The sequence below is a fragment of the Phyllobates terribilis genome, unplaced genomic scaffold, assembly GCF_046119375.1.
Source record: "Phyllobates terribilis strain yellow unplaced genomic scaffold, ASM4611937v1 Scaffold_1__5_contigs__length_1240528914, whole genome shotgun sequence".
Lineage (NCBI taxonomy): Eukaryota > Metazoa > Chordata > Amphibia > Anura > Dendrobatidae > Phyllobates > Phyllobates terribilis.
The window spans coordinates 321,410,588-321,434,715 of NW_027362761.1; the positions used below are offsets into that span (position 1 = coordinate 321,410,588).

Consider the following 24,128-nt stretch of genomic DNA (forward strand, 5'->3'; position numbering starts at 1 on the left):
ATCCGCTAGCCAAATTTGGTACAAGCCCCTCAATAATTCTTTCCAAATTACCTGGTGTCCTCTAAGGAAACAACTCCAGAAACCTCATCCACTGTTATTTTGCAGTGTTCTCCAGACACCAATTTGTTACCAGGAAATGAAAGGTCACAACCTGTGAAGACAAAATGAATAAATAAAAATCAGTCTTCTTTGAATCTTACAGCAAGACCTGTGTCTAAGGCCACAGCCCCACTATCAGTATTCGGTCAGTATTTTTTCTCAGGAGTGGGAGCCAAAACCAGGAGTAGTGGGTGATAAATGCAGAATTGGTGACTTGTTTCTATTCTACCTTTTCTCTGATTGTTCCTCTCCTGGTTTTGGCCCCCACTCCTGAGGAAAAATACTGACCAAATACTGATAGTGGGGCCGTGGCCTAAGAACACTCCCTGCATGTTGCCTTCAGGCTGCAAATATATTAGACAAATTTCAACTTTTGTGTGTCAGATGACAAAGAATATTGCTGAGAAAACAGGATGTCTCCTACATTTTCCATTGATTGCTTACTTTCTTTCTTACAAAGGACAAATTATGGCATTAAATTTGATGAAAATGTATAATTTTAAAATTTTGTGACATGAATTACATATCTGAAGTTACAATATAGAACGCTTGTGGGGGCCTTGTTTGGATGCATTTAACCAACCATTAATGCATGTGCACACAATGTCTTAATTTGATGGTGGAGTTGCCAAGATTTTCTAGATGAAGCTGCTTTAGGCTGTGTGCCCACTAGGTGTTTTTAAAGCGTTTCTGCAGCGGCAATTCCGCCGCAGAAACGCTTAAAAAACGCTTGGTAGAAGGTCGGCCATGCTCCCCAATGATAATCTGCATGTGCTGTGCACATGCTGCGGAAATTTCCGCTGTGGATTATCATTGTGGAAAAATCCACAGCACTACCAATTATTTTGGGTAAACGCGGCGTTTTTGCCGCCATCGACTTGCATTGAATCGCTTAATATCCGCATGACTACATGTACACATGCGGATATTAAGCAATTCAATGTGCGGATGGTACCTGGGTCTGGAGAAGAGGAGAGTCTCCTCCAGATCCGGGTACCATAGTACCTGTAAAAAAAATGAATTTAAAAAAAAAAAAAAAAAAAAAAACAAAAAACTTATACTCACCTTCTGATGGCCCCCGGTCTCCTTAGTGATGCGTCCTGGCTCCCCTGCGGCTCGAGATGGTCTAAAAGGACCTTCCATGACGTCATTTAGTCATGTGACGGGTCACGAGGTCGCTGACGTCGGCGGTCGCGTGACCTGTCACATGACTAAATGACATCATGGAAGGTCATTTTACACCACCGGGGAGACCGGACGCATCGGATAAGGAGACTGGGGGCCATCGGAAGGCGAGTATAATGTTTTTGCTTGTTTTTTTTTACCATTTTTATTCTTTTTTTAACTAACTTGGTCACACTATATAAAATCCATGCTGGATGCATAGATTTATATAGTGTGATCAAGTTGTCAAGCACTTTTCCAAGTGATGCTAAAATCGCTTGGAAAGCACTTGACAACTCGCATGCGAAATCGCATATGCAAAATGAGTGACAAACGCTTGTCCCTGGATGAAAAAACGAATGTAAAATCCGCATGCGTTTTTTTCTGCCAGGGAGATGCAGGAACGCTCAGGAAAAATCCGGAGCATTTCTGCATCGTGGGCACATAGCCTTAGGATAAAGCTTGCGGTCTTATTCCTGAAGTGGCTTTGCCGTAATTTATTTTCCCATGCATTCAACTGTAAAGAGCGGATGGCTTCGCTTGTAAGAAGAGTGAACATGTTACTTTTTTGAACTGCTTCTTAGTTTCTGAAACCTGAAGCAGTTAAAGGAGGTGACAAAAGACAGCAATGTCGTTTTTACTGTGCATTATGTTAATTTTTTGGAGTGGCTTTGCAACGCTTTTTTAGGCAGAATGAAAAAGACGTCGTATGCACATATCCTTAGGGAATGTTCACACTGAGTTTCTTGAGAAGAAACTCTCCAAGGGCACTTAGACGCTGGCACAGCTGCCAAGTTTTTCCAGGTGAAGCTTCTTCAGGAAAACGCCAGCGGTCGTTTTCCTGAGGAGGCATGGACAGGGTTCACTTAGAGATTTCTGCCCTGTAATGTTAAGTATACAATGAGGGTAGCTTCCACTATGAAGCCTCCCAAAGAATGAGCTTTCTTTAACCAATTTAGGATTCAAAACCCTAGAGTGATTGAAAGAAGTGACATAGGATGGAACATGTGCACAGCAATGTCGTTTTGACATTGCTGTGCATATTGTTCGTTTTATGAGGCGCTTTTGCTGTGGTTTTTCAAGTGGATTCTGGGTGGAACCCACCTGAAAAGGCACCATGTGCACATACCTGAACTTTAAAATCAAAACATATGGTTTTTGACCGGCACCTGGTTTATGGAGAGTTTCTACTCCAAAAACTCCAGAAAAAAAATCTTCAGTGTGAACATACCCTTAACATATGCATTCTTCTTTTTCAGACAGCTCTACAAATTGCAGTCATACAGTACAGACCAAAAGTTTGGACACACCTTCTCATTTAAAGAAATTTCTGTATTTTCATGACTATGAAAATTGTACATTCACACTGAAGGAATCAAAACTATGAATTAACACATGTGGAATTATATACTTTACAAAAAAGTGTGAAACAACTGAAAATATGTCTTATATTCTAGGTTCTTCAAAGTAGCCACCTTTTGCTTTGATGACTGCTTTGCACACTCTTGGCATTCTCTTGATGAGCTTCAAGAGATAGTCACCGGAAATGGTTTTCACTTCACAGGTGTGCCCTGTCAGGTTTAATAAGTGGGATTTCTTGCCTTATAAATGGGGTTGGGACCATCAGTTGTGTTGTGCAGAAGTCATGTGGATACACAGCTGATAGTCCTACAGAATAGACTGTTAGAATTCGTATTATGGCAAGAAAAAAGCAGCTAAGTAAAGAAAAACGAGTGGCCATCATTACTTTAAGAAATGAAGTTCAGTCAGTCCGAAAAATTGGGCAAACTTTGAAAGTGTCCCCAAGTGCAGTTGCAAAAACCATCAATCGCTACAAAGAAACTGGCTCACATGAGGACCACCCCAGGAAAGGAAGATCAAGAGTCACCTCTGCTTCTGAGAATAAGTTTATCCGAGTCACCAGCCTCAGAAATCGCAGGTTAACAGCAGCTCAGATAAGAGACCAGGTCAATGCCACATAGAGTTCTAGCAGCAGACACATCTCTACAACAACTGTTAAGAGGAGACTTTGTGCAGCAGGCCTTCATGGTAAAATAGCTGATAGGAAACCAATGCTAAGGACAGGCAACAAGCAGAAGAGACTTGTTTGGGCTAAAGAACACAAGGAATGGACATTAGACCAGTGAAAATCTGTGCTTTGGTCTGATGTGTCCAAAGTTGAGATCTTTGGTTCCAACCACCGTGTCTTTGTGCGACGCAGAAAAGGTGAACGGATGGACTCTACATGCCCGGTTCCCACCGTGAAGCATGGAGGAGGAGGTGTGATGGTGTGGGGGTGCTTTTCTGGTGACACTGTTGGGGATTTATTCAAATTGAAGGCATACTGAACCAGCATGGCTACCACAGCATCTTGCAGCGGCATGCTATTCCATCCGGTTTGCGTTTAGTTGGACCATCATTTATTTTTCAACAGGACAATGACCCCAAACACACCTCCAGGCTGTGTAAGGGCTATTTGACCAAGAAGGAGAGTGATGGGGTGCTACGCCAGATGACCTGGCCTCCACAGTCACCAGACCTGAACCCAATCGAGATGGTTTGGGGTGAGCTGGACCGCAGAGTGAAGGCAAAAGGGCCAACAAGTGCTAAGCATCTTTGGGAACTCCTTCAAGATTGTTGGAAGACCATTTCCGGTGACTACCTCTTGAAGCTCATCAAGAGAATGCCAAGAGTGTGCAAAGAAGTCATCAAAGCAAAAGGTGGCTACTTTGAAGAACCTAGAATATAAGACATATTTTCAGTTGTTTCACACTTTTTTGTTAAGTATATAATTCCACATGTGTTAATTCATAGTTTTGATGCCTTCAGTGTGAATGTACAATTTTCATAGTCATGAAAAGAAGGAAAAATCTTTAAATGAGAAGGTGTGTCCAAACTTTTGGTCTGTACTGTATGTGGTACCATGTATGTGATAACTTTTATAGACCGCATCCCTCACTGGAAACCATTGCAAACTCCAGAAACATATGTAAAGAATTACAATAATAGTTTTATAATGAAATCTGTGAATGTGACAGACGTGTATACCTTTCAATAGGATAAAAAAAATGCAGGTTTTATTTCTAAACTGCTTTAATGTAGCTGTGGAAATTAGTGACATTATATAAGTGAGTAAAATAAATACTATAAATGGATGATGATGGGACAGATCTGTACAAAAGTAAACACTAGCCTCTCTTTTGGTATGTCTAGCAGGACTTGTATTAAAAAGTAATATATATTATAATATATATTTATTAATAAAGGCACTCCGTGTAGACTGGCCATTACATAACTTTAAATGAGCAGCCACTGAGCACTAGTTAGAGGTCAGCTCTGAAGTGGGGGTGGCAGGTACAGATGCTTATAGTGGATGGAGCGGTCCATGAAGCAGCCTCTCGATGGAGTGATAAGAGGTCATTCTGGAAGGAAGTCAGGAGCGCTCACAACTACTAGAAGACGTACACTGCAGAAGCAACTGTGCCAGCTGTTATGGCACTTTCATTCTTAACATGCCAGAACAATACAGCTATGCAGAGAATTACCTTTCTTCCTTCCAATCGTCCATTCCTTTTTGCAGAGAAAAAGCTCAGCGGCAGCCTCTGCCTCCGCTCCTGCCAATCGGCTCAGCTTCCCCCAGGGCTTCTTCTCCCCTAAGCCTTCCATCTCAATTCACATCTGAAACAATCGGTAGAAAACCACAATGAGTTGGGGGCAGGGAGAACCAAACTTATGCATCAGAGAGACAGGAGAGGTCCCCTCCCCGCCAACCAGACACAACAGTAGCAGCAGCTCAGACTGGAGAACAAGCTAGTATAGCACAAGCTAACATCCAAGGAACTGGATGGAGATGGGCGGAACGGCCTTAACCCTTTCACCATGTGCTAAATGTATACAAGCCCAGTATAACAATAGATATAACTTATGATCGCAAAAATGATCCTAATCAAATACAAACAAGACGTGAGAAACATGGCTGAAAGTTGTAGCCCGAATTGGCAATTTGCTTCTAGACGGGGAAAAGCAGTGTTGTAACTAGATCTGTTCTGTATGTCATCAGCAAATGAATGCACAATCCCACTCAGACAAAGGATGCCGCCATGGGGATGAAATATGGAAAAGCAACACAGTAAGCCAATAGACCGACGGCAGAGACTGTCCATGGTGAATTCCTGGTGACATAAGGGATACATTACACAGCAGATATAGAAATATATTATTGCCTGCCGTATTATTCTGGGAGGTTGGACAGCCTGAGCCGGGGAGTGGGGGTTGGAGGCAGCTGTCTGTGAGTGCGGCTTGGTGATTGGGTGATGAGGTGCCATGGAATTTCTGTCTGCTGTGGGAGGTGCGGGGGTTTGTTGTGAAGACTTCATTATGTGTGGGGGAACTGCAAAAAATAAAAGTTTACTTATTGCAGAAAAAGCCTGGGAACAAAGACAGGTACAGATAACAGAGAGGGACTGAAAAAGTGGGTAATGTACCCTCCATTGATTGGGGAGGGTGGCAGGGTTCAGAATAGTGAAAGGGAAACAGAGCCATTAGCCGGGCATGTAACCATTCCTGGTTGACAGTTACAGAAATACAAAGACTGTCACACAGTAGAGAGAATCAAAACGGGTCGTTAATTAGCCAAATAAACCACTCATAGGTTACATCTGACAACCGAACAAACCCAATATGGCAAATCAAAATAGTCACAGGTAGTCCGTTATTAGTCACTTACAAGAACATTATGTTGTGGGGTGACGATCCAGAGACTGCTCCAATGTAACAGATGGCTGCTACGTGTCCGCTCCATTACATAATACCCGCAGACCCTCAGCTTTACTGCAAAAGTGCGCAGTTATCAAAAGAGAGATAGCGTCTGTGCGGGTCCGCAGGTGTGTGTAAGCAGGTGCGACACGGCCCCCCGTGTGTGTAAGCAGGTGCAGTACAGTACAGACCAAAAGTTTGGACGCATCTTCTCATTTAAAGATTTTTCTGTATTTTCTAAACTATGAAAATTGTACATTCACACGGAAGGCATCAAAACTATGAATTAACACATGTGGAATTATATACTTAACAAAAAAGTGTGAAACAACTGAAAATATGTCTTATATTCTAGGTTCTTCAAAGTAGCCACCTTTTGCTTTGATGACTGCTTTGCACACTCTTGGCATTCTCTTGATGAGCTTCAAGAGGTAGTCACCGGAAATGGTCTTCCAACAATCTTGAAGGAGTTTCCAGAGATGCTTAGCACTTGTTGGCCTTTTTGCCTTCACTCTGCGGTCCAGCTCACCCCAAACCATCTCGATTGGGTTCAGGTCTGGTGACTGTGGAGGACAGGTCATCTGGCGTAGCACCCCATCACTCTCCTTCTTGGTCAAATAGCCCTTTCACAGCCTGGAGGTGTGTTTGGGGTCATTGTCCTGTTGAAAAATAAATGATGGTCCAACTAAACGCAAACCGGATGGAATAGCATGCCGCTGCAAGATGCTGTGGTAGCCATGCTGGTTCAGTATGCCTTCAATTTTGAATAAATCCCCAACAGTGTCACCAGATAAGCACCCCCACACCATCACACCTCCTCCTCCATGCTTCACGGTGGGAACCAGGCATGTAGAGTCCATCCGTTCACCTTTTCTGCGTCGTACAAAGACACGGTGATTGGAAACAAAGATCTCAAATTTGGACTCATCAGACCAAAGCACAGATTTCCACTGGTCTAATGTCCATTCCTTGTGTTCTTTAGCCCAAACAAGTCTCTTCTGCTTGTTGCCTGTCCTTAGCAGTGGTTTCCTAGCAGCTATTTTACCATGAAGGCCTGCTGCACAAAGTCTCCTCTTAACAGTTGTTGAAGAGATGTGTCTGCTGCTAGAACTCTGTGTGGCATTGACCTGGTCTCTAATCTGAGCTGCTGTTAACCTGCGATTTCTGAGTCTGGTGACTCGGACAAACTTATCCTCAGAAGCAGAGGTGACTCTTGGTCTTCCTTTCCTGGGGCGGTCCTCATGTGAGCCAGTTTCTTGTAGAACTTGATGGTTTTTGCAACTGCACTTGGGGACACTTTCAAAGTTTGCCCAATTTTTCGCACTGACTGAACTTCATTTCTTAAAGTAATGATGGCCAATCGTTTTTCTTTACTTAGAATTTGTATTATGGCAAGAAAAAAGCAGCTAACAGTCTAATCAGTAGGACTATCAGCTGTGTATCCACCAGACTTCTGCACAACACAACTCATGGTCCCAACCCCATTTATAAGGCAAGAAAGCCCACTTATTAAACCTGACAGGGCACACCTGTGAAGTGAAAACCATTTCCGGTGACTACCTCTTGAAGCTCATCAAGAGAATGCCAAGAGTGTGCAAAGCAGTCATCAAAGCAAAAGGTGGCTACTTTGAAGAGCCTAGAATATAAGACATATTTTCAGTTGTTTCACACTTTTTTGTTAAGTATATAATTCCACATGTGTTAATTCATAGTTTTGATTCCTTCAGTGTGAATGTACACTTTTCAGTCATGAAAATACAGAAAAATCTTTAAATGAGAAGGTGTGTCCAAACTTTTGGTCTGTACTGTATATATATCAGGGGCGACATAGACAGAAGAGGCCCCTGTGCAAGAACAGTATATGGGCCCTTGGCAGTCCAATAGATCATCATAATGCACAATTCCACCTACTTTAGTGGTCCCCTTACCTCTTGGGCCCCAGTACGGCTGCCCAGGTGGCACCAATGATATGTCCGTCCCTGACATACATACAGACATATTAATATACAGTACACAATAGGAACAGTGGTCGTGGATTCCAGCAGAGATAAAGCAAGAAATGTCATCATGAAGGCACCATGTAAACTCCGGAAAGTCGCGGACATGTCAGATGATGGGTGAGGCCGAGGAGCCGCCATCTCCAGCGCATTTCTTGCTTTTTCCTACTTTTCTCAGCTGAGAAGGGGGTGAAGTTTCCTGGCCACTCATGCAGTCTGCACACAGCGAGTCCAGGGCAGGGAAGGCATGTCTGGCTCAGTGGGTAAGAACATCCTGTTAGGTGAGATGTCACCCATCTGCCACTCCCGTGCCCGCCTGCCAGGGAGCCATGTGCAGTTACAGGGGGCATGCTGAGTGCTGGGCACCGGGCCGGGGTGGGGTGGGTGGCTGCAGAGCCAGGCCTGCCAGTGCCTACCTTTCTTTCTCTGCCAGTGCTGACTGGTGAGCAGCTTGTCGGCCTGTGCCTAGCAGTGCCCCCCAGCTGGCCGTACCCGCACACACCCAGCCCCCGGGAGCATTACCGGCTCTCCTGTCTCCGCCGTCTCATCCGCGGCCGCCTCCCTGTCACAACACAAACCAGGCAGCGTCAGCTGATCAGAGGGCGGAGCCTGCGGGGAACGTGGCGTCTCCTATGGAAACCCCCCCCCCCTTTCTGAACTCCGGCAGAGGCGCGGCCATGTGGCACCACAGCAGCCATTCTTAATTTGGGCAAAACTCTGATTCCTACAGGACCTGAGGGCAGAATACAGTGGCAGGTGCAGCTACAGAGACAGCCAATGAGCGCGCACGGCTCATACAGGCAAAACGAAAGCTGTCATCTGATTTGTTATCAGCGACTCTTTCACTTTCCTCAGTGATTTGCTGTGGCTGGGCCCGGTCTTGGGGCCCTTGGGGAGTAGTTATGTGTGGGGCCTCATACAGCGAGTCCTGGCTCAAGGCCTCCAGTACACTGTTCTGTCCTTTCTGCTACACCTACATGATGCTCCGGAAGGCGTGTACCGCCATACTTGTTAACTCTTAAAAGGAGAAAAAACTGGTTGCTATCTTCAGTCAGAGTCCCACTCGTGTCCTCCGTGGATTCTATCTACACTTGCAGCTAAGCTCCATTTAAACGGCAGAGCTGTAATACTTGACACAACCTGTGGGCAGCTGTGGCGCTGTAGTTGGAAAATGCCCATGTTTTCCTAATGCTAGAAATTGTTTCAAGAAGTATTACTGAAAAGGCCGAATAAGATAGATTTATGTTGTATGGAGTTCTAAAGGGCACGTCACAACCTAAGGCTTTTAATGACCAGCAGCGAATATGACCCTTTCACACTCTAAACTTAAAGGTTATGTGCGCACGATCAGGAATTGCAGAAATTTCTGCAGCGGTTTCTCAGGGAAATGCTGGGATAAGGATTACAATGCGTTTTTGGTATATTTCTGCATGGAAAAAAACGCACCTTGTGCACATAGCCGAAAGGGTTGTCCAATCACAAGATATAAGTCTTATAAGGATCTTGCCCCCCCACCAATCAGCTATTGACATGGCGAAAGCCGGATGTAAACATTGAACAATGGTAAACAGCACAGCGCCATTCAATATGAAACAGCTGCTGACAGGTATTACAGAGCCGCCCAACTTTTGAAGAAGAGAAAGAGGGACAGATCCTGGCCACACCCCAGTCCACGCCCATTTACAATTTTTCTCCCCTGGCAGGAGGAGTTGTCATAGGGGCACTGGTAATTAGGGGCATTAAGCAGATACCCGAGACTGCAGGGTGCAGACTCAAATCCAGGACTGTCCGTTGTATCCGGGACAGTTGAGACTAGAGATGAGCGGATGGATTCCTGGGTCTCTGGTCCAGCATCCAGGTCAGTGTTACCTGGCGGGTGGACAGTAGGTCGTGAATCTCTAATATTCCGGCGTCCCTGGCGGCTTTTGATCACCTGGGGCAGGTGATCAAAAGCTCATCTGCTCATCTCTAGTTGGGACCTGTGGATTATTTTTTGTTCCTTCATTCACAGTCTGAGGTGCCAGCACTTTCTCATCTTTATGTAGCTTCACTATACGATATCTTGCTCTTTTGTGTCTGGAAGGTCATGTTCACATGTTCCAATCCTGGTATGCATGGCCCCCTCATCCCCAATCCTGGTATGCATAGTCCCCCCATCACCAATCCTGGTATGCTTGGCCCGCCTCAACCCCAATCCTGTTATGCATGGCCCTCTCATCCCCAATCCTGGTATGCTTGGCCCCCTCATCCTCAATCCTGGTATGCTTGGCCCCCTCATCCTCAATCCTGGTATGCTTGGCCCCCTCATCCTCAATCCTGGTATGCTTGGCCCCCTCATCCTCAATCCTGGTATGCTTGGCCCCCTCATCCTCAATCCTGGTATGCTTGGCCCCCTCATCCTCAATCCTGGTATGCTTGGCCCCCTCATCCCCAATCCTGGTATACTTGGCCCCCTCATCCCCAATCCTGGTATACTTGGCCCCCTCATCCCCAATCCTGGTATGCATGGCCCCCTCATCACCAATCCTGGTATGCACGGACCCCTCATCACCAATCCTGGTATGCTTGGCCCCCTCAACCCCAATCCCGGAGAACTAAAATTAGGAAAAAAATATATTTATACACACACATATTTACAAGATTTGCCATCCACCAGAAAACTCATAAAAAGCTCTTTTAATTGATTTACATACTTTTCACTGCACCCTGTACCTGAGTTTCCCTAGGAGCTGCAGTTACAGGGAGAAGTTACAAGCAGAGCTGAAGTGGGTGTGCAGCTAGGACCCAGCAGCTCTGCGCCCCAGGTAGGTGACCATGTGACACCCGAAGTCTTTTAACAAGATCACTAGGAACACCACAGTAAGGTAATGATAACAGGAACTGAACTATTTCCGATGTATGTACTAAAATGCTGTCTGCAAAAGAGGAGACAATCCATTGTGTATTCTCCTCAGGGTCCCCCCCAGCAGCTACTGCGTGCTCTGTTGTGTGGCTGCTCTCTGAGTCCCTGTGTGTGGCTGCTTCATCAGTGCTGTGTGGCTGCTGCTGGCACATAAGGACTCAGAGAGCAGTCACAACGGAGCACACAGGAGCTGCTGCTGCTGGAGGTGATTGCGGTTTTATGTCACGCAAGGTGTGGGAAAGACTTAGTGCAACACAAAGGGAAGAGGGAAAGGGAGTCCAGACTCTAGGGAAAGGGGGGAGTGGAAACCTCCTTTGCTGATCTAATATCACCCTGTCTCCACTAACGTCCCTATATTGGTTCTTCACCAATTGCAACATGCGAACCTTGCCCTGTCTTTCCCTGGTGTTTGGCCCTGGTAGGGAAAGGGGGGGATGAGCGCTAGTCAATCCCCACTGACAACTAAAGACAACAAACAGGAACAAACAAGGGAAGATAGCTTACCTTTTAGTCAACTTCAGAGAGATGAATACCCGTCCTCATAGCTCCAGAGAGAAAGAAGTAATGCACTTGCTCCGAGCCTTCACAATGGGTAATGTGAGTATCGCCAGCACCTCCCTCTAGCAGACAGCAGGTATTTATACACCCAGGCCAGGGTGTTAATTAGCCAGAGAAAGGTAGCTGCTGGGTCCTAGAGAGACAGCCTCTAAGAAGGTGTCTGTAATGCCAAACAAAGCGATCTCCTGCAACCAACTGCAGGGAGACTGTCTGTCACTTCTGACACACCCGTGACAGTACCCCTCCCTACCCTCTACGAGTGGCCTCAGGACCGAGTTTCTCAGGATAAGAGGTGTGGAATGAACTAACCAACCTGGGAGCGTTCACCTCTGATTCTGAAACACACATCCTCTCCTCAGGACCATAACCCTTCCAGTGCACCAAGTATTGTAGAGAACAACGTTGGAGACGAGAATCTACAATCCTCGAAATCTGGAACTCCAGATTACCATCAACCATTACTGGGGGCGGTGGTAGAGGTGAGGGCTCAAGAGGTTCCACATACTTCTTGAGTAAGGACCTGTGGAACACGTTGTGGACCTTAAGGGCTTGAGGAAGTTCAAGATGAAACGCTGTTGGGTTAATGGCAGCGGTTATTTTATAGGGACCAATAAACCTAGGTCCCAGCTTCCAAGAAGGAACTTTCAATCTTATATTCCTGGTAGACAACCCCACAAAGTCATTCACATTCAGGTCCAGACCTGGCAAGCGTTTTCAGTCAACCATACATTTATACCTGTCTCCCATGATCTTTAAATTACTCTGAACACCCTGCCATACCGAGGAGAGTAACAAAGCAAACTGTTCCTCCTCAGGAACTCCCAACGCTCCTCCTCCACTAAAGGTACCAAACTGTGGGTGATAACTGTATGCACCAAAGAACGGTGACCTGCCACTGGATTCTTGACGATGATTATTAATGGCAAATTCTGCCAGTGGTAAGTAGGATCCCAAATAGGTATCCAAATTCTTATTGACACTGTTAGAACCCTCCTGTTTGTTTTTTTCCATCTTGTGTTTTGCGGTCACGTGACCACCTGCCTTTATATTCCAGCTCCGCCCTTTTGGCTGTGCTGGACTTCAATGTTGTTTGACTGTTTTTCTAGCCTGGTGCTTCTTTGCCTATCTCTGTCAGTTCGCTTGGTCCTTCTGGGACCTCTAGTACCTTTTTGTCAGTTTGTCTTTTTGTGTTCCTCAACAACTTCTCTGTTTAGGAGGTGTCCCATTTTTGTTCCAGTCCTTAGTTCTTTTAGGGACCCCTCCCCTTATGTTATAGGTCTTCGTTCAGACTAGCCGAGGACTAAGGCTGGTCTGTTCGCTAGGAACAGGCAGCCCGCTACATTGTAGGGATTCAGCTTAGTCTTACTGTAGGGACAGTTTTCCCCTTTCTTTCCTTAGTACTTGTTGCAGTTCATAACAGTAAGTCCAGCCCAAGAAACTAAAAGGAAAGAAATTCGGGGATCAGTATGGTCTCCGTCCAGGATTTGGCTCAACGCTTGCAGGGATTGTCTCTGGAGGTGGCCGAGCTCCAGCAACACATGAGTAGCTGTTCTGGAGTCCATTTTGTGGAACCCAAGGTAGGACTGCCTGATGTTTTTTATGGTAAACAGCAAGATTTTTTTTCCTTTAAAAATGCTTGTTTGTTATATTTTCTTTTGAGACCAAGGTCCTCCGGGAATTAATCACAGCGCATTGGTTTTATTATGTCACTTTTGCACAAAGAACCACAGGGGTGGGCCTTTTCTCTCCAACCTAATGATCCATGTTTAAGGTCTGTAGAAGATTTTTTTTCGGCTATTGGTCTATTATATGATGATCCTGATCGAATCTCATCTGCTGAGGCAGAACTCAGGCGTTTGAATCAGGGGTCAGGTGATGTTGAAAATTATTGCACACACTTTAGAAGATGGGCTTCAGAAGTCAAATGGAATGGTCCTGCTTTGAAATGTCTATTTCTTGCTTGTCTGAGTGAAAGGGTTAAGGATTTGCTAATTGCATTCCCCGCTCCTGAGACTCTGCAGGATGCCATGCAATTAGCTGTTTGTGTGGATAGGAGACTGAGATTTAGGGAGAATGAGGTAAAGACTCCTGTAATGCCAGGTCCTAGTCCCCAAAAAATCTGCTCTGATGGCGGAGAACCGATGGAGGTTGGGGCAAAGTCGCTCTCCTCTCAGGAAAGAGACCGGAGGTTCGCCGAGGGATTGTGTCTTTACTGTGGTAAAGCTGACCATTTGATTAAGTATTGTGAGCTTCGTTTAAGTAAAGAAAAAAAAAGGTCAGGTACGCCCGTATAGCTTGTTTACGCTCTGCAGAAGTATTTCTTTCTGGGAGTACTACTTTGCAGGAAAATTTGATTGAATTTCAGGTATTTGTGGATTGTGGGTTAACACTTATTGTGATTGATAAGGGTTTTTTGGAAAAGCTTAAATTGAGATCCAAACCTTTGTCATCACCTATTTCTGTGATTGCAATTGATAACACTCCCTTGAAATGTATTACTCACAATGTTGCTGCATTTCCCCTCACTATTAATGGAGTTCACCAAGAAATTTTGGACTTGGTGGACTTGGTTGTATTAGATCATTTACCCTCTCCGGTCGTTCTAGGTTTGCCTTGGTTAAAACTGCACAATCCTTTGCTGGACTGGTCTACTGATGTGATTAAGTCTTGGAGTCCGAAGTGCTATGATAAATGTTGTAATGGTCGCATTGCGGCTGTGGAAAAAGGGGAATTACCTGTACCTATTCAAGATTTTTGGAGGGTTTTTTCAGAGGAGGAGTGGCAAGTTTTATCTCCTCATAGGGATTATGATTGCGCCATTGAGTTTGTTCCGGGAGCTACTCTTCCCAAGAGTCGCTTGTTTAATCTGACTATCCCTGAAAGAAAGGAGTACATACAGACTAGCCTGGCTGCTGGTCACATTAGACCTTCTAAGTCGCCTGTGGCAGTTGGATTTTTCTTTGTTAAAAAAAATGGACGGTGGTTTACGTCCATGTCTGGATATTCGTGAAATTAATAAGATTACAGTACGCAACTCCTACCCATTGCCGTTAATTCCTGACTGGTTTAACCAGTTGGTGGGGGCCAAGTGGTTCTCTAAAATTGATCTCCGGGGGGCATACAATTTGTTACGAGTGAAGGAGGGTGATGAATGGAAAACTGCTTTTAACACTCCGGTAGGTCATTTTGAGAATCTGGTGATGCCTTTTGGTCTTACCAATGCACCTGCATTTTTTCAGAACCTTATTAATGACATCCTGAGACCTTTGATTGGTAAGAATGTGGTTGTGTATTTGGATGACATTTTGATTTATTCACCAGATCTAGTGTCCCATTGGCAGAGTGTACGTGAAGTTTTGCAGTTGTTGAGTGATAATTCACCCTTTGCTAAGCTGGAGAAATGTTAGTTCGCTGTGCAGAAAATTAGTTTTTTGGCTACATTGTCTCCAGCGAGGGCTTTGAGATGGACCCGGTGAAGGTTCAGGCTGTGCAGGAGTGGCCTAGGCCTATTGGTTTGAAATCTATACAGAGATTTTTGGGTTTTGCCAGTTATTACAGGAAATTCATTAAGAATTTTTCTTTAATTGTTAAGCCTCTAACCGATCTCACCAGGAAAGGTGCGAATACGGTCCAGTGGACTACTGAGGCCATTGAAGCGTTTAAGTATCTCAAAGAGAGGTTCAGTTCTGCTCCTATCCTTATGTAGCCTGATGAGACCAAGCCTTTTTTGTTCAAGGTCGATGCTTCATCGGTGGGGGTCGGAGCAGTTTTGTCTCAGGAGAACAGGGATGGAGTACATCCTTGTGCCTTCTTTTCGAAAAAAAATTTCGGAAACCGAACTTAATTATGATGTTGGAAATCGGGAGTTGCTGGCTATTAAACTTTTTTGTCATTTTTTGGAAGGCGCTAGATTTCCTATTCAGGTTTTCACAGATCATAAGAATTTGATCTATCTGGATGCTGCCAAGCGCTTGGATGCCCGTCAAGCTAGGTGGGCACTTTTTTTTTTCTCGGTTTCATTCTTCTGTTACCTATATCCCTGGTACTAAGAATGTTAAAGCCGATGCTTTATCTCGCAGCTTCTCTCCTACGGTTGGTGCCGAGGAGGAGGAGAGCATTTTACAGAAAGGAGTTGTGGTGGCGGCATTGGACTCCGTTTTGGAGAATGGGATTCTGAAAGCTCAAGATGATGCTCCATCTAACTCTCCCCATGGGAGGTTGTTCGTGCCTAGAACCTTTAGGAGAGATTTGTCTGTGGAGTGTCATGAGTCTTGATTGGCAGGTCATCCAGGAATTTCAGAGACTAAGAGACTTATCAGTCGCAGTTTTTGGTGGCCTGGATGGCAGAAGGAAGTCATCAAGTGGATGCGTCAATGTACGGTGTGTGCTAGGTCAAAGGCTTCACATACTCCTGCTGCGGGGTTGCTTTGCCTTCTGGAGGTTCCTAGTGCACCTTGGACGCATCTCACAATGGATTTTATTACTGATCTTCCTGTGTCCGAGGGTTTTACTGTCATCTGGGTGGTCGTGGACCGTTTTAGTAAGATGTGTCATTTGGTTCCATTCATTAAGTTGCCCTGCGCCAAGACACTCGCTAAGGCGTTTGTTAAGGAGATTGTCAAGCTTCATGGCGTTCCCACGGATATTGTTTCTGATAGAGGACCTCAGTTTGTGGCTCGCTTTTGACGTACTTTTTGTGAGAGGTTGGGAGTCCATTTGTCATTTTCGTCTGGGTATCATCCTGAGTCTAATGGACAGACTGAAAGAAAGAACCAGGATGTTGAACAGTTTTTGCGTTGTTTTGTGGCGGACAATCAAGAGGAGTGGTCTGAGTTTCTGCCTCTTGCTGAATTTGCTCTTAACAATCATACATCCTCCTCTGCTGGGTGTTCTCCTTTTTTTTGTTGTACTGGGAGACATCCGTCTTTTGGTTCGTTCTCCAAATTGGGGTCGGCGGTGCCGGAGGAGGAGAACTTTTCCGGTGATTTGGAGAGAGTTTGGACTAATGTACTTTGCAACCTTCAAGAGGCTAACAAGAAGTCCAAGAAGTATTTTGACAGGAAACTTAAGGAGGTTTTGTTTACTGTGGGTGACATGGTTTGGTTGTCCTCAAAGAACCTGCGGTTGAGGATTCCCTCTAAGAAACTGGGTCCTAAGTTTGTGGGTCCATTTAAAGTGCTTCAGGTTGTTAACCCGTCTGCGGTTAGGTTGGATGTCCCTACTTCCTGGAAGATTAATCCTGTGTTTTATGTTTCCTTGTTGAAAAAGGCTGATGTATCAGATAGGGATTCCACTGTCACAGTTCCTCCTGTGGTGGAAGACGGCGAATATGAAATTTCTCGTATCTTGCATTCTAGATGGCATAGAGGGAGATTACAGTATCTTGTCTCCTTGAAGGGTTTTGGTCCCCAAGATAACTCCTTTGTAAGGGCGGATGATGTCTCTGCTCCTATGCTTGTTAGAGCTTTCCACAGGAGGTTTCTGGATAGGCCTGGGCTTGGAGGATCCGGAGGATCCTCATAAAAGAGGGGGTACTGTTAGAACCCTCCTGTTTGTTTTTTCCATCTTGTGTTTTGCGGTCACGTGACCACCTGCCTTTATATTCCAGCTCCGCCCTTTTGGCTGTGCTGGACTTCAGTGTTGTTTGACTGTTTTTCTAGCCTGGTGCTTCGATGCCTATCTCTGTCAGTTCGCGCTTGGTCCTTCTGGGACCTCTAGTACCTTTTTGTCAGTTTGTGTTTTTGTGTTGTGCAACAACTTCTCTGTTTAGGAGGTGTCCCATTTTTGTTCCAGTCCTTAGTTCTTTTAGGGACCCCTCCCCTTATGCTATAGGTCTTCGTTCAGAGTAGTCGAGGACTAAGGCGGGTCTGTTCGCTAGGAACAGGCAGCCCGCTACATCGTAGGGTTTCAGCTTAGTCTTACTGTAGGGACAGTTTTCCCCTTTCTTTACTTAGTACTTGTTGCAGATCATAACAGACACGCTCTGTCTGTCCATTCGACTGAGGGTAGAAGGCAGAGAAAAAGGACAGCTACACCCCCAGTCGAGAACAGAATGCCTTCCAGAACTTGGAAACAAACTGGGTCCCCCGATCTGACACCATATTAGAAGGAACCCCGTGAAGCTTCACGATCTCATTTATGAACACTTGAGCAAGTGTCTTGGCATTTGGAAATGCAGGTAATGGGACGAAGTGAACCATTTTACTGAACCTATCTGTAACCACCAAAACCACCGTTTTGCCTGCAGAACTGGTAGGTCAGTAATAAAATCCACGGACAAGTGTGTCCATGGCCTACTAGGGATAGGTAGTGGAAGAAGAGTACCAGATGAACGGGTATACGAAACCTTAGAACGCGCTCAAATACTACAAGCAGATATGTGTTCAAGCACATCCCGGTGCAACTGCGGCCACCAAAAACAACCAGAGAGGAGTTCCGCGGTTGCCTTACCACCTGGATGCCCAGCAAGCACAGAGTTATGATGTTCCTTAATTACTTTGCGGCGCAGATTAGATGGTACAAATAACATTCCTGAAGGGCAGGAGGCAGGGACATCCCCCTGAGCCTCCAACACCTCACCCTCCAGTTCAGGATACAGTGCCGAAATGACTACCCCTTTCTGTAATATCAGGGCAGGGTTCTCACCACCACCAGGGAAAGCTCCGGGACAAAGCATCAGCCTTGATATTTTTGACCCCTGGATGAAAAAGTGACAACAAAATTGAACCTAGTACAAAACGGGGACCATCTGGCTTGCCTAAGGTTGAGACGTTTAGCTGACTGGAGATATGACAGGTTCATATGCTCAGTAATAACAGTAATAGGATGGACAGCCCCCTCCAACTACTGTCGCCATTCTTCCAACACCAATTTGATCGCCAAAAGTTCCCTATTACCCACATCATAATTTCTCTCAGCCGAAGACAATGTTTTAGAAAAGGCGCATGGACGCCATTTACCAGGGGACAGACCCTGAGACAACACAACCCCAAACCCGACATCCGACGCATGAACCTCCACAATAAAGGTTTGGCAAACATCGAGTTGACTGAGTATAGGTGCAATGGCAAAATGAATCTTTAAGGAAGAAAAGGCCTGGAGGGAGGCATAAGACCATATGGAAAAATCAGACCCCTTCTTAGTTATGTCAGTAAGAGGTTTCACAATTGCTGAGTAATTTTGGATGAATTTCCCGGAAAAATTAGTAAAGCCCAGAAAACGTTGTAGAGCCTTCAGGTTCTCGGGACGGTCCCAATCAAGGACTGCATGGATCTTCTCCGAGCCATCTGAAAACCCTAAGATGACAAGTACCCAAAAAACTGCACCTCCTGAATAGCGAAAACACATTTTTCCATTTTGGCATAAAGTTTGTTATCCCTTAATATCTGGAGCTGCTTAAATGCCCCCGATGTGTCTCAAAATCAGGTGAGTAAAGCAAAATATCGTCCAAATAGACCACCACAAACCTCCCTACCTAATGATGGAAAATGTAATTTATGAAATGCTGGAATACCGCAGGTGCATTGGTCAAACCGAAAGGCATAACCAGACTCTCGAAATGCCCTTCAAGGGTTTTGAACGCTGTTTTCAATTCGTCCCCTTCTCTGATTCTAACCAGATTGTAGGCTCCCCTTTAATCCAACTTGGAGAATACTTTAGCTCCTACAACATGGCTGAACAAATCAGGAATCAGAGGAAGAGGGTATGGATCACGGATGGTAATTTGATTTAATTCCCGGAAATCTAAACAGGGACGTAGACCGCCATCTTTTTTCTTCACAAAGAAGAACCCTGCCACCACGGGCGAAGATGAAGGTCTGATATGTCCCTTCTCCAGACTTTCCGCAATGAAATCCTTCCTGGCTTGTCTCTCAGGGCCAGAAAGATTATACAGTCTGGACTTCGGTAGCTTAGCTCCAGGGGTCAGGTTAATAGGACAGTCATATGCATGATGAGGAGTCAAATCCTGACACCCCCCTCTCAGAAAAAACTTCCTCAAAACCAGACAGAAAAGCAGGTAATATTTCCGTAGATACAGTAGCAATAATCAATAATCTCCCCGGCTTTTCAATCCACCAACGGATTATGTTTAACAAGCCAAGGAAGACCCAAAACAATAGGTGTGGGAAGACTGTCAAGGACATAGCAAGGGATTATTTCACAATGAACTGACCCCACCCTCAGTTTTACATTATGTACAATCTGAGAAAATGCTTTCTGTGCAAGTGGCGCAGAGTCGATGGCGAAGATGGAAATAGGTTTAGCTAAAGTACAGCAAGCAAGACCATGAGTTTTCACAAACTCCGCATCAACCGTGCTGACTCCGGCTCCACTGTCAACAAACACAGAAATTTTCTTGTTTTTTCTCTCTAGCACCATCTCTGCTGTCAGGACAAACCGGCAACTGCAGTTTGGCAACAAATGCACCCCTTGTTTATCCAACTCCAGACTACCAAGAGTTACTCGAGTCTCATTTTGTTTAGGAATTGAAGGACAGGTCCCAAAAAAATGTCCCTATTTCCCACAAAAAAAATACGCCTTTTATCTTGCAAATCTCCGGGGAAATGTATGATGCATAGACACCCCCTAACTGCATGGGTACATAACCCCTACAAGAAGGCCCCCGAAGAAGGTGGTCTCACCCGTCTATTCTGAAGACTTCTATCAAGACGTATGGCCAACGACATGGCAGCCTCAAAGGACCGAGGGGTTTCCTATACTGCCAAGGCATCTTTCAACCTTTCAGTAAGACCCTCACAAAATTGACTTCTAAGGGCTGACTCATTCCATTTGGAATCCGTTGCCCATCTACGGAATTCAGATCTGTACGTCTCCACTGGCCGATTCTCATGCTGGCCGATTCTCCTACATAACCTAGACTCAGCCAAGGCGACTCGGTCATGGTCATCATAGATGAAGGCCAGAGCCCCGAAAAAACCCTCCACAGACTGGAGACAAACCGAGTCCTGCGATAAAGAAGACGCCCACGACTGAGGATCTCTCTGCAGTAGAGAGATCACAATTCCAGCCGGTTGCTCCTCATTTCCGGAGGAGTAAGGACGAAGTTTAAAATACAGTTTGCACACCTCCTTGAATGCAAAATACTTGTCCCTACCTCCTGAAAACCTGTCCGGGAGCGCACCTTGGGTTCAGACTGGACAGGCGTATCTGCAGAGACCCCCACATTAGCAACCTGAAGCCGCTGATGTTGTTGCTGAACCTCACAGTGGAGGTCATTCACCTGCATAGACAGACTGCACAGCCACTCTGCGAGCTCTGCAACTGAACCCATACCAAGGGAGAAAGGAAAAAAAAAGTCCACTCCCAAAAAACACACACCCAAAAAAAACAGTGTCAGTATTTTATTTATTTATTTTTTTCCGTTTTAAAATGTGCTCGGCCGGCGACAATGTCACGCAAATTGTGGGAAAGACTTAGTGCAACACAAAGGAAAGAGGGAAAGGGGGGGGTTGAGACCTCCTAGGCTGATCTAATATCACCCTGTCTCCACTAACGTCCCTATATTGGTTCTTCACCAATCGCCGCACGAGAACCTCGCCCTGTCTTTCCCTGGCGTTTGGCCATGGCAAGAGAAGGGAGGGGGGCATGAGCGCTAGTCGATCCCCAGTGACAACTAAAGACAACAAAGGGAAACAAACAAGGGAAGATAGCTTAGCTTTTAGTCAACTTCAGAGAGATGAACACCCGTCCTCATAGCTCCAGAGAGAAAGAAGTAATGCACTTGCTCCGAGCCTTCACAAGGGGTAATGTGAGTATTGCCGGCACTTCCCTCTAGCAGACAGCAGGTATTTATACACCCATGCCAGGGTGTTACTTAGCAAGAGGAAGGTAGCTTCTGGGTCCTAGAGAGACAGCCTCTAAGAAGGTGTCTGTAATGCCTAATGAAGAGATCTCCTGCAACCAACTGCAGGGTGACTGTCTGTCACTTCTGACACACCCGTGGCATTTTTCTGCTGAAATTATTACCTCTAGTCCAGGAGAACGCCGGAATCATGATAGCCCTGATTGATGGGGTTGCAGGGTGTCGCACCATCCCCCGTACCAATCGAATATTGATTACCTATCCGACCACTTTAATGCAATTTTCCAGACCCCTAAACAAATACCCAGACCAGTAAGAGTACATGCACGAGACATTTCCCCTTGATTTCATTCACAAAATTTAGCACCCCCTGGTGGCCGGCGGTGAATGGCTCCCCAGCACTGAAATTACGCAGGGACTTCTTAAAAGAAATTGAATTTTATTTACAATCCAATATGGAAGTGTAATATTTAGAGCATTTCAACAGACTAAGCAACTTCAGAACGCTCCCTTCCTTGTGAATAGATTAGTCTCTTTCCCAGTGAAGTGTGGTGTGCCAACTTGTGTCACCGCCTTTACTCTCCCTTGTCGCATTTCCCACATACACTGTATTCTATCTCACAGCCTCCTTCACTCACTCCATGGTTACACGACAGACACTCTGTACAACACAGGTCTACTTCCTTCTTCTACACTAAAAGTCCTGGTAGGTCTACTGCTCCCCTGTCTTGATCGCTGGCTGCCCTATCCTGATTTCCTCCCGTCACGTTCTAGCCTTGTTCTCTTACAGATCCCTGGCAGTTTGACACCATCTCATGGCCCTCACCTGCCAACACTTAGTACAGTATTGCAGGTACTTAGTTCTGCAGATAAAATGACATTCCAGGAGTTTCAGCTGTCACCGATGATGCTTTTGATGTTTCTCTCATATAACTGCTCAACTGTTTTCCTGGGAGAACTGTGGGGTCACTAGTAGAGATGAGCGTTGTTCGACTCGAACTGTTCGCCAATCTCAAATTCGAGCTGTTTTGGGCGGTGTTCGAGCCGTTCGGCGAACACGAACAATTTGAAAAAAATTCGGCTGTTCGAGGTTATGTTCGATAACTGTTCGTGCACCAAAATCATAACTGGATTTTTTCTCAGTAATGCTGAAAATTAATGTTAATACGCAGTTTGAGTGTTCAGGGGGGAGGGGCAGGGGATGGATCTCTGCAGGAATAATGAAGATCTCCATTTTTTTTTGTCTTTCCCGCATTTACATTGGGGAGGTGCAATCTGTCAGCAGAGCACACACGGAGCGAACTGCTTTTTTTCACATAAGCAAAGGCATGTGTCATTGGCAGTGTATGTCACATGTCCTTGCCCTATAAGACCCAGCCATTTTCCCCGTCGCCACCATTTTCTCACTGCTGCAGCTGCGTGTTAGACGGCACCGCTGTTGCTGTGTGCGCTATACCTTGTTAATTTAAAGCCAATTTTCGCACAAATCTACAGATAGCTTGGGAGTAGGGAAGAGTTGTGATTGCTGTCCTTTTAAGGACTAGGTTACAGCATTTCCTATGACTTTTATCAGGCAGGTCTGTGCTCTTAAATAGATAGGTTGGGAGTAAAGACTAATTGTAATTGCAGTCCTTTTCAGGACTAAGTTACATCAGTTCCTATCAGTTTTTGCCAGGCAGGTCTGTGCCAGTGCTGTGCAAGTTTTTTTCACAGCATTTGGCTAAATCTAGCAAAGCTAATCCTTTTTGGCCTATTGCAGAGTGTGTTAGTCAGTGGAGTAGCCTATCTGTGTTGCAAGCTACACCACCTGTGTATAGAATACCAATTTTTTTACTGCACCTAGTGAAGTAAAACCTTTTGGGCATAGCATCATTCTATTAGTCCATCTATACTGACCTCCATAAGGTTGCAAATTGAATATAATTTTTTTCTGCATCTAGCTCTGAAAAAATATTTGGGCTTCTAACAGTGTGTGGGACTTGGTCTATTAGTCCATCTATACTGACCTCCATCAGGTTGCAAATTAAAAATAATTTTTATCTGCATCTAGCTCTGAAAAAATATTTGGGCTTCTAGCAGTGTGTGGGACTTGTTCTATTAGTCCTTCTATACTGACCTCCATCAGGTTGCGAATTCAATATAATTTTTCTCTGCATCTAACTCTGAAAAAATATTTGGGCTTCTAGCAGTGTATGGGACTTGTTCTATTAGTCCATCTATACTGACCTCCATCAGGTTGCAAATTGAATATAATTTTTTTTTGCATCTAGCTCTGAAAAAATATTTGGGCTTCTAGCAGTGTGTGGGACTTGGTCTATTAGTCCATCTATACTGACCTCCATCAGGTTGCAAATTGAATATAATTTTTTTCTGCATCTAACCCAGCCAATAGTTTTGGCCTAATACCACAGTTTGGCCACTCAGCTCTGCTCGGTTCCCATCCATTGTTTTTTTGTGCAAACAACTCCAGAGTTGTGAATTAGTTAACCACCAAAATGAGTGGAAAAAGGCCTGCTGCTGGTGGAAAGGGGAATAGGCGTGTTGGGAAGGGGAAAAAAGGTTGTGTCCGTGGGGTAGGTGTTAAAGCAACAGTAACATCTGCAGAAGAAAGACCATCTTCCAGCCAAACTAAAATGTCTACTTCTTTTAGCGGACAATGTGATAAGATCCCTTTCTTACGGCCACGCCAATCGCTACAAATTCCAGATGAGGCACAAAAACAGCAGGTGCTTCAACGGATATCAAGTGCTCCTTTAAGTGGGCTCTCCTCCACATCAACTTCAACATCACAAATACTCCAGTCCTCAAAGGTGTCACCCCAATCGCACTT

At 45.2% G+C, this 24,128-nt stretch overlaps 1 protein-coding gene across 3 annotated transcripts in view; it reads right to left on the reverse strand.

The window, feature by feature from the left end:
* CHFR (checkpoint with forkhead and ring finger domains) overlaps positions 1-8,662 on the reverse strand; it is a 40,813-nt gene extending 32,151 nt beyond the window's left edge. For 2 of the 3 annotated variants that reach the window (XR_012318442.1, XM_073675891.1), the window contains exons 1-3: positions 8,538-8,662; positions 4,809-4,941; positions 52-151 (exon numbers count right to left, since the gene is read on the reverse strand). Coding sequence is in view for 1 of the 3 variants with exons in the window: in XM_073675891.1 (XP_073531992.1) it covers positions 52-151; positions 4,809-4,929 (221 nt within the window). In the remaining 2 variants the exon portion in view is untranslated. Of the gene's footprint in view, positions 1-51; positions 152-4,808; positions 4,942-8,431 lie in introns of all 3 variants that reach the window. The other variant, XR_012318443.1, reaches the window with a different exon arrangement.
* Positions 8,663-24,128: the final 15,466 nt, after the last annotated feature.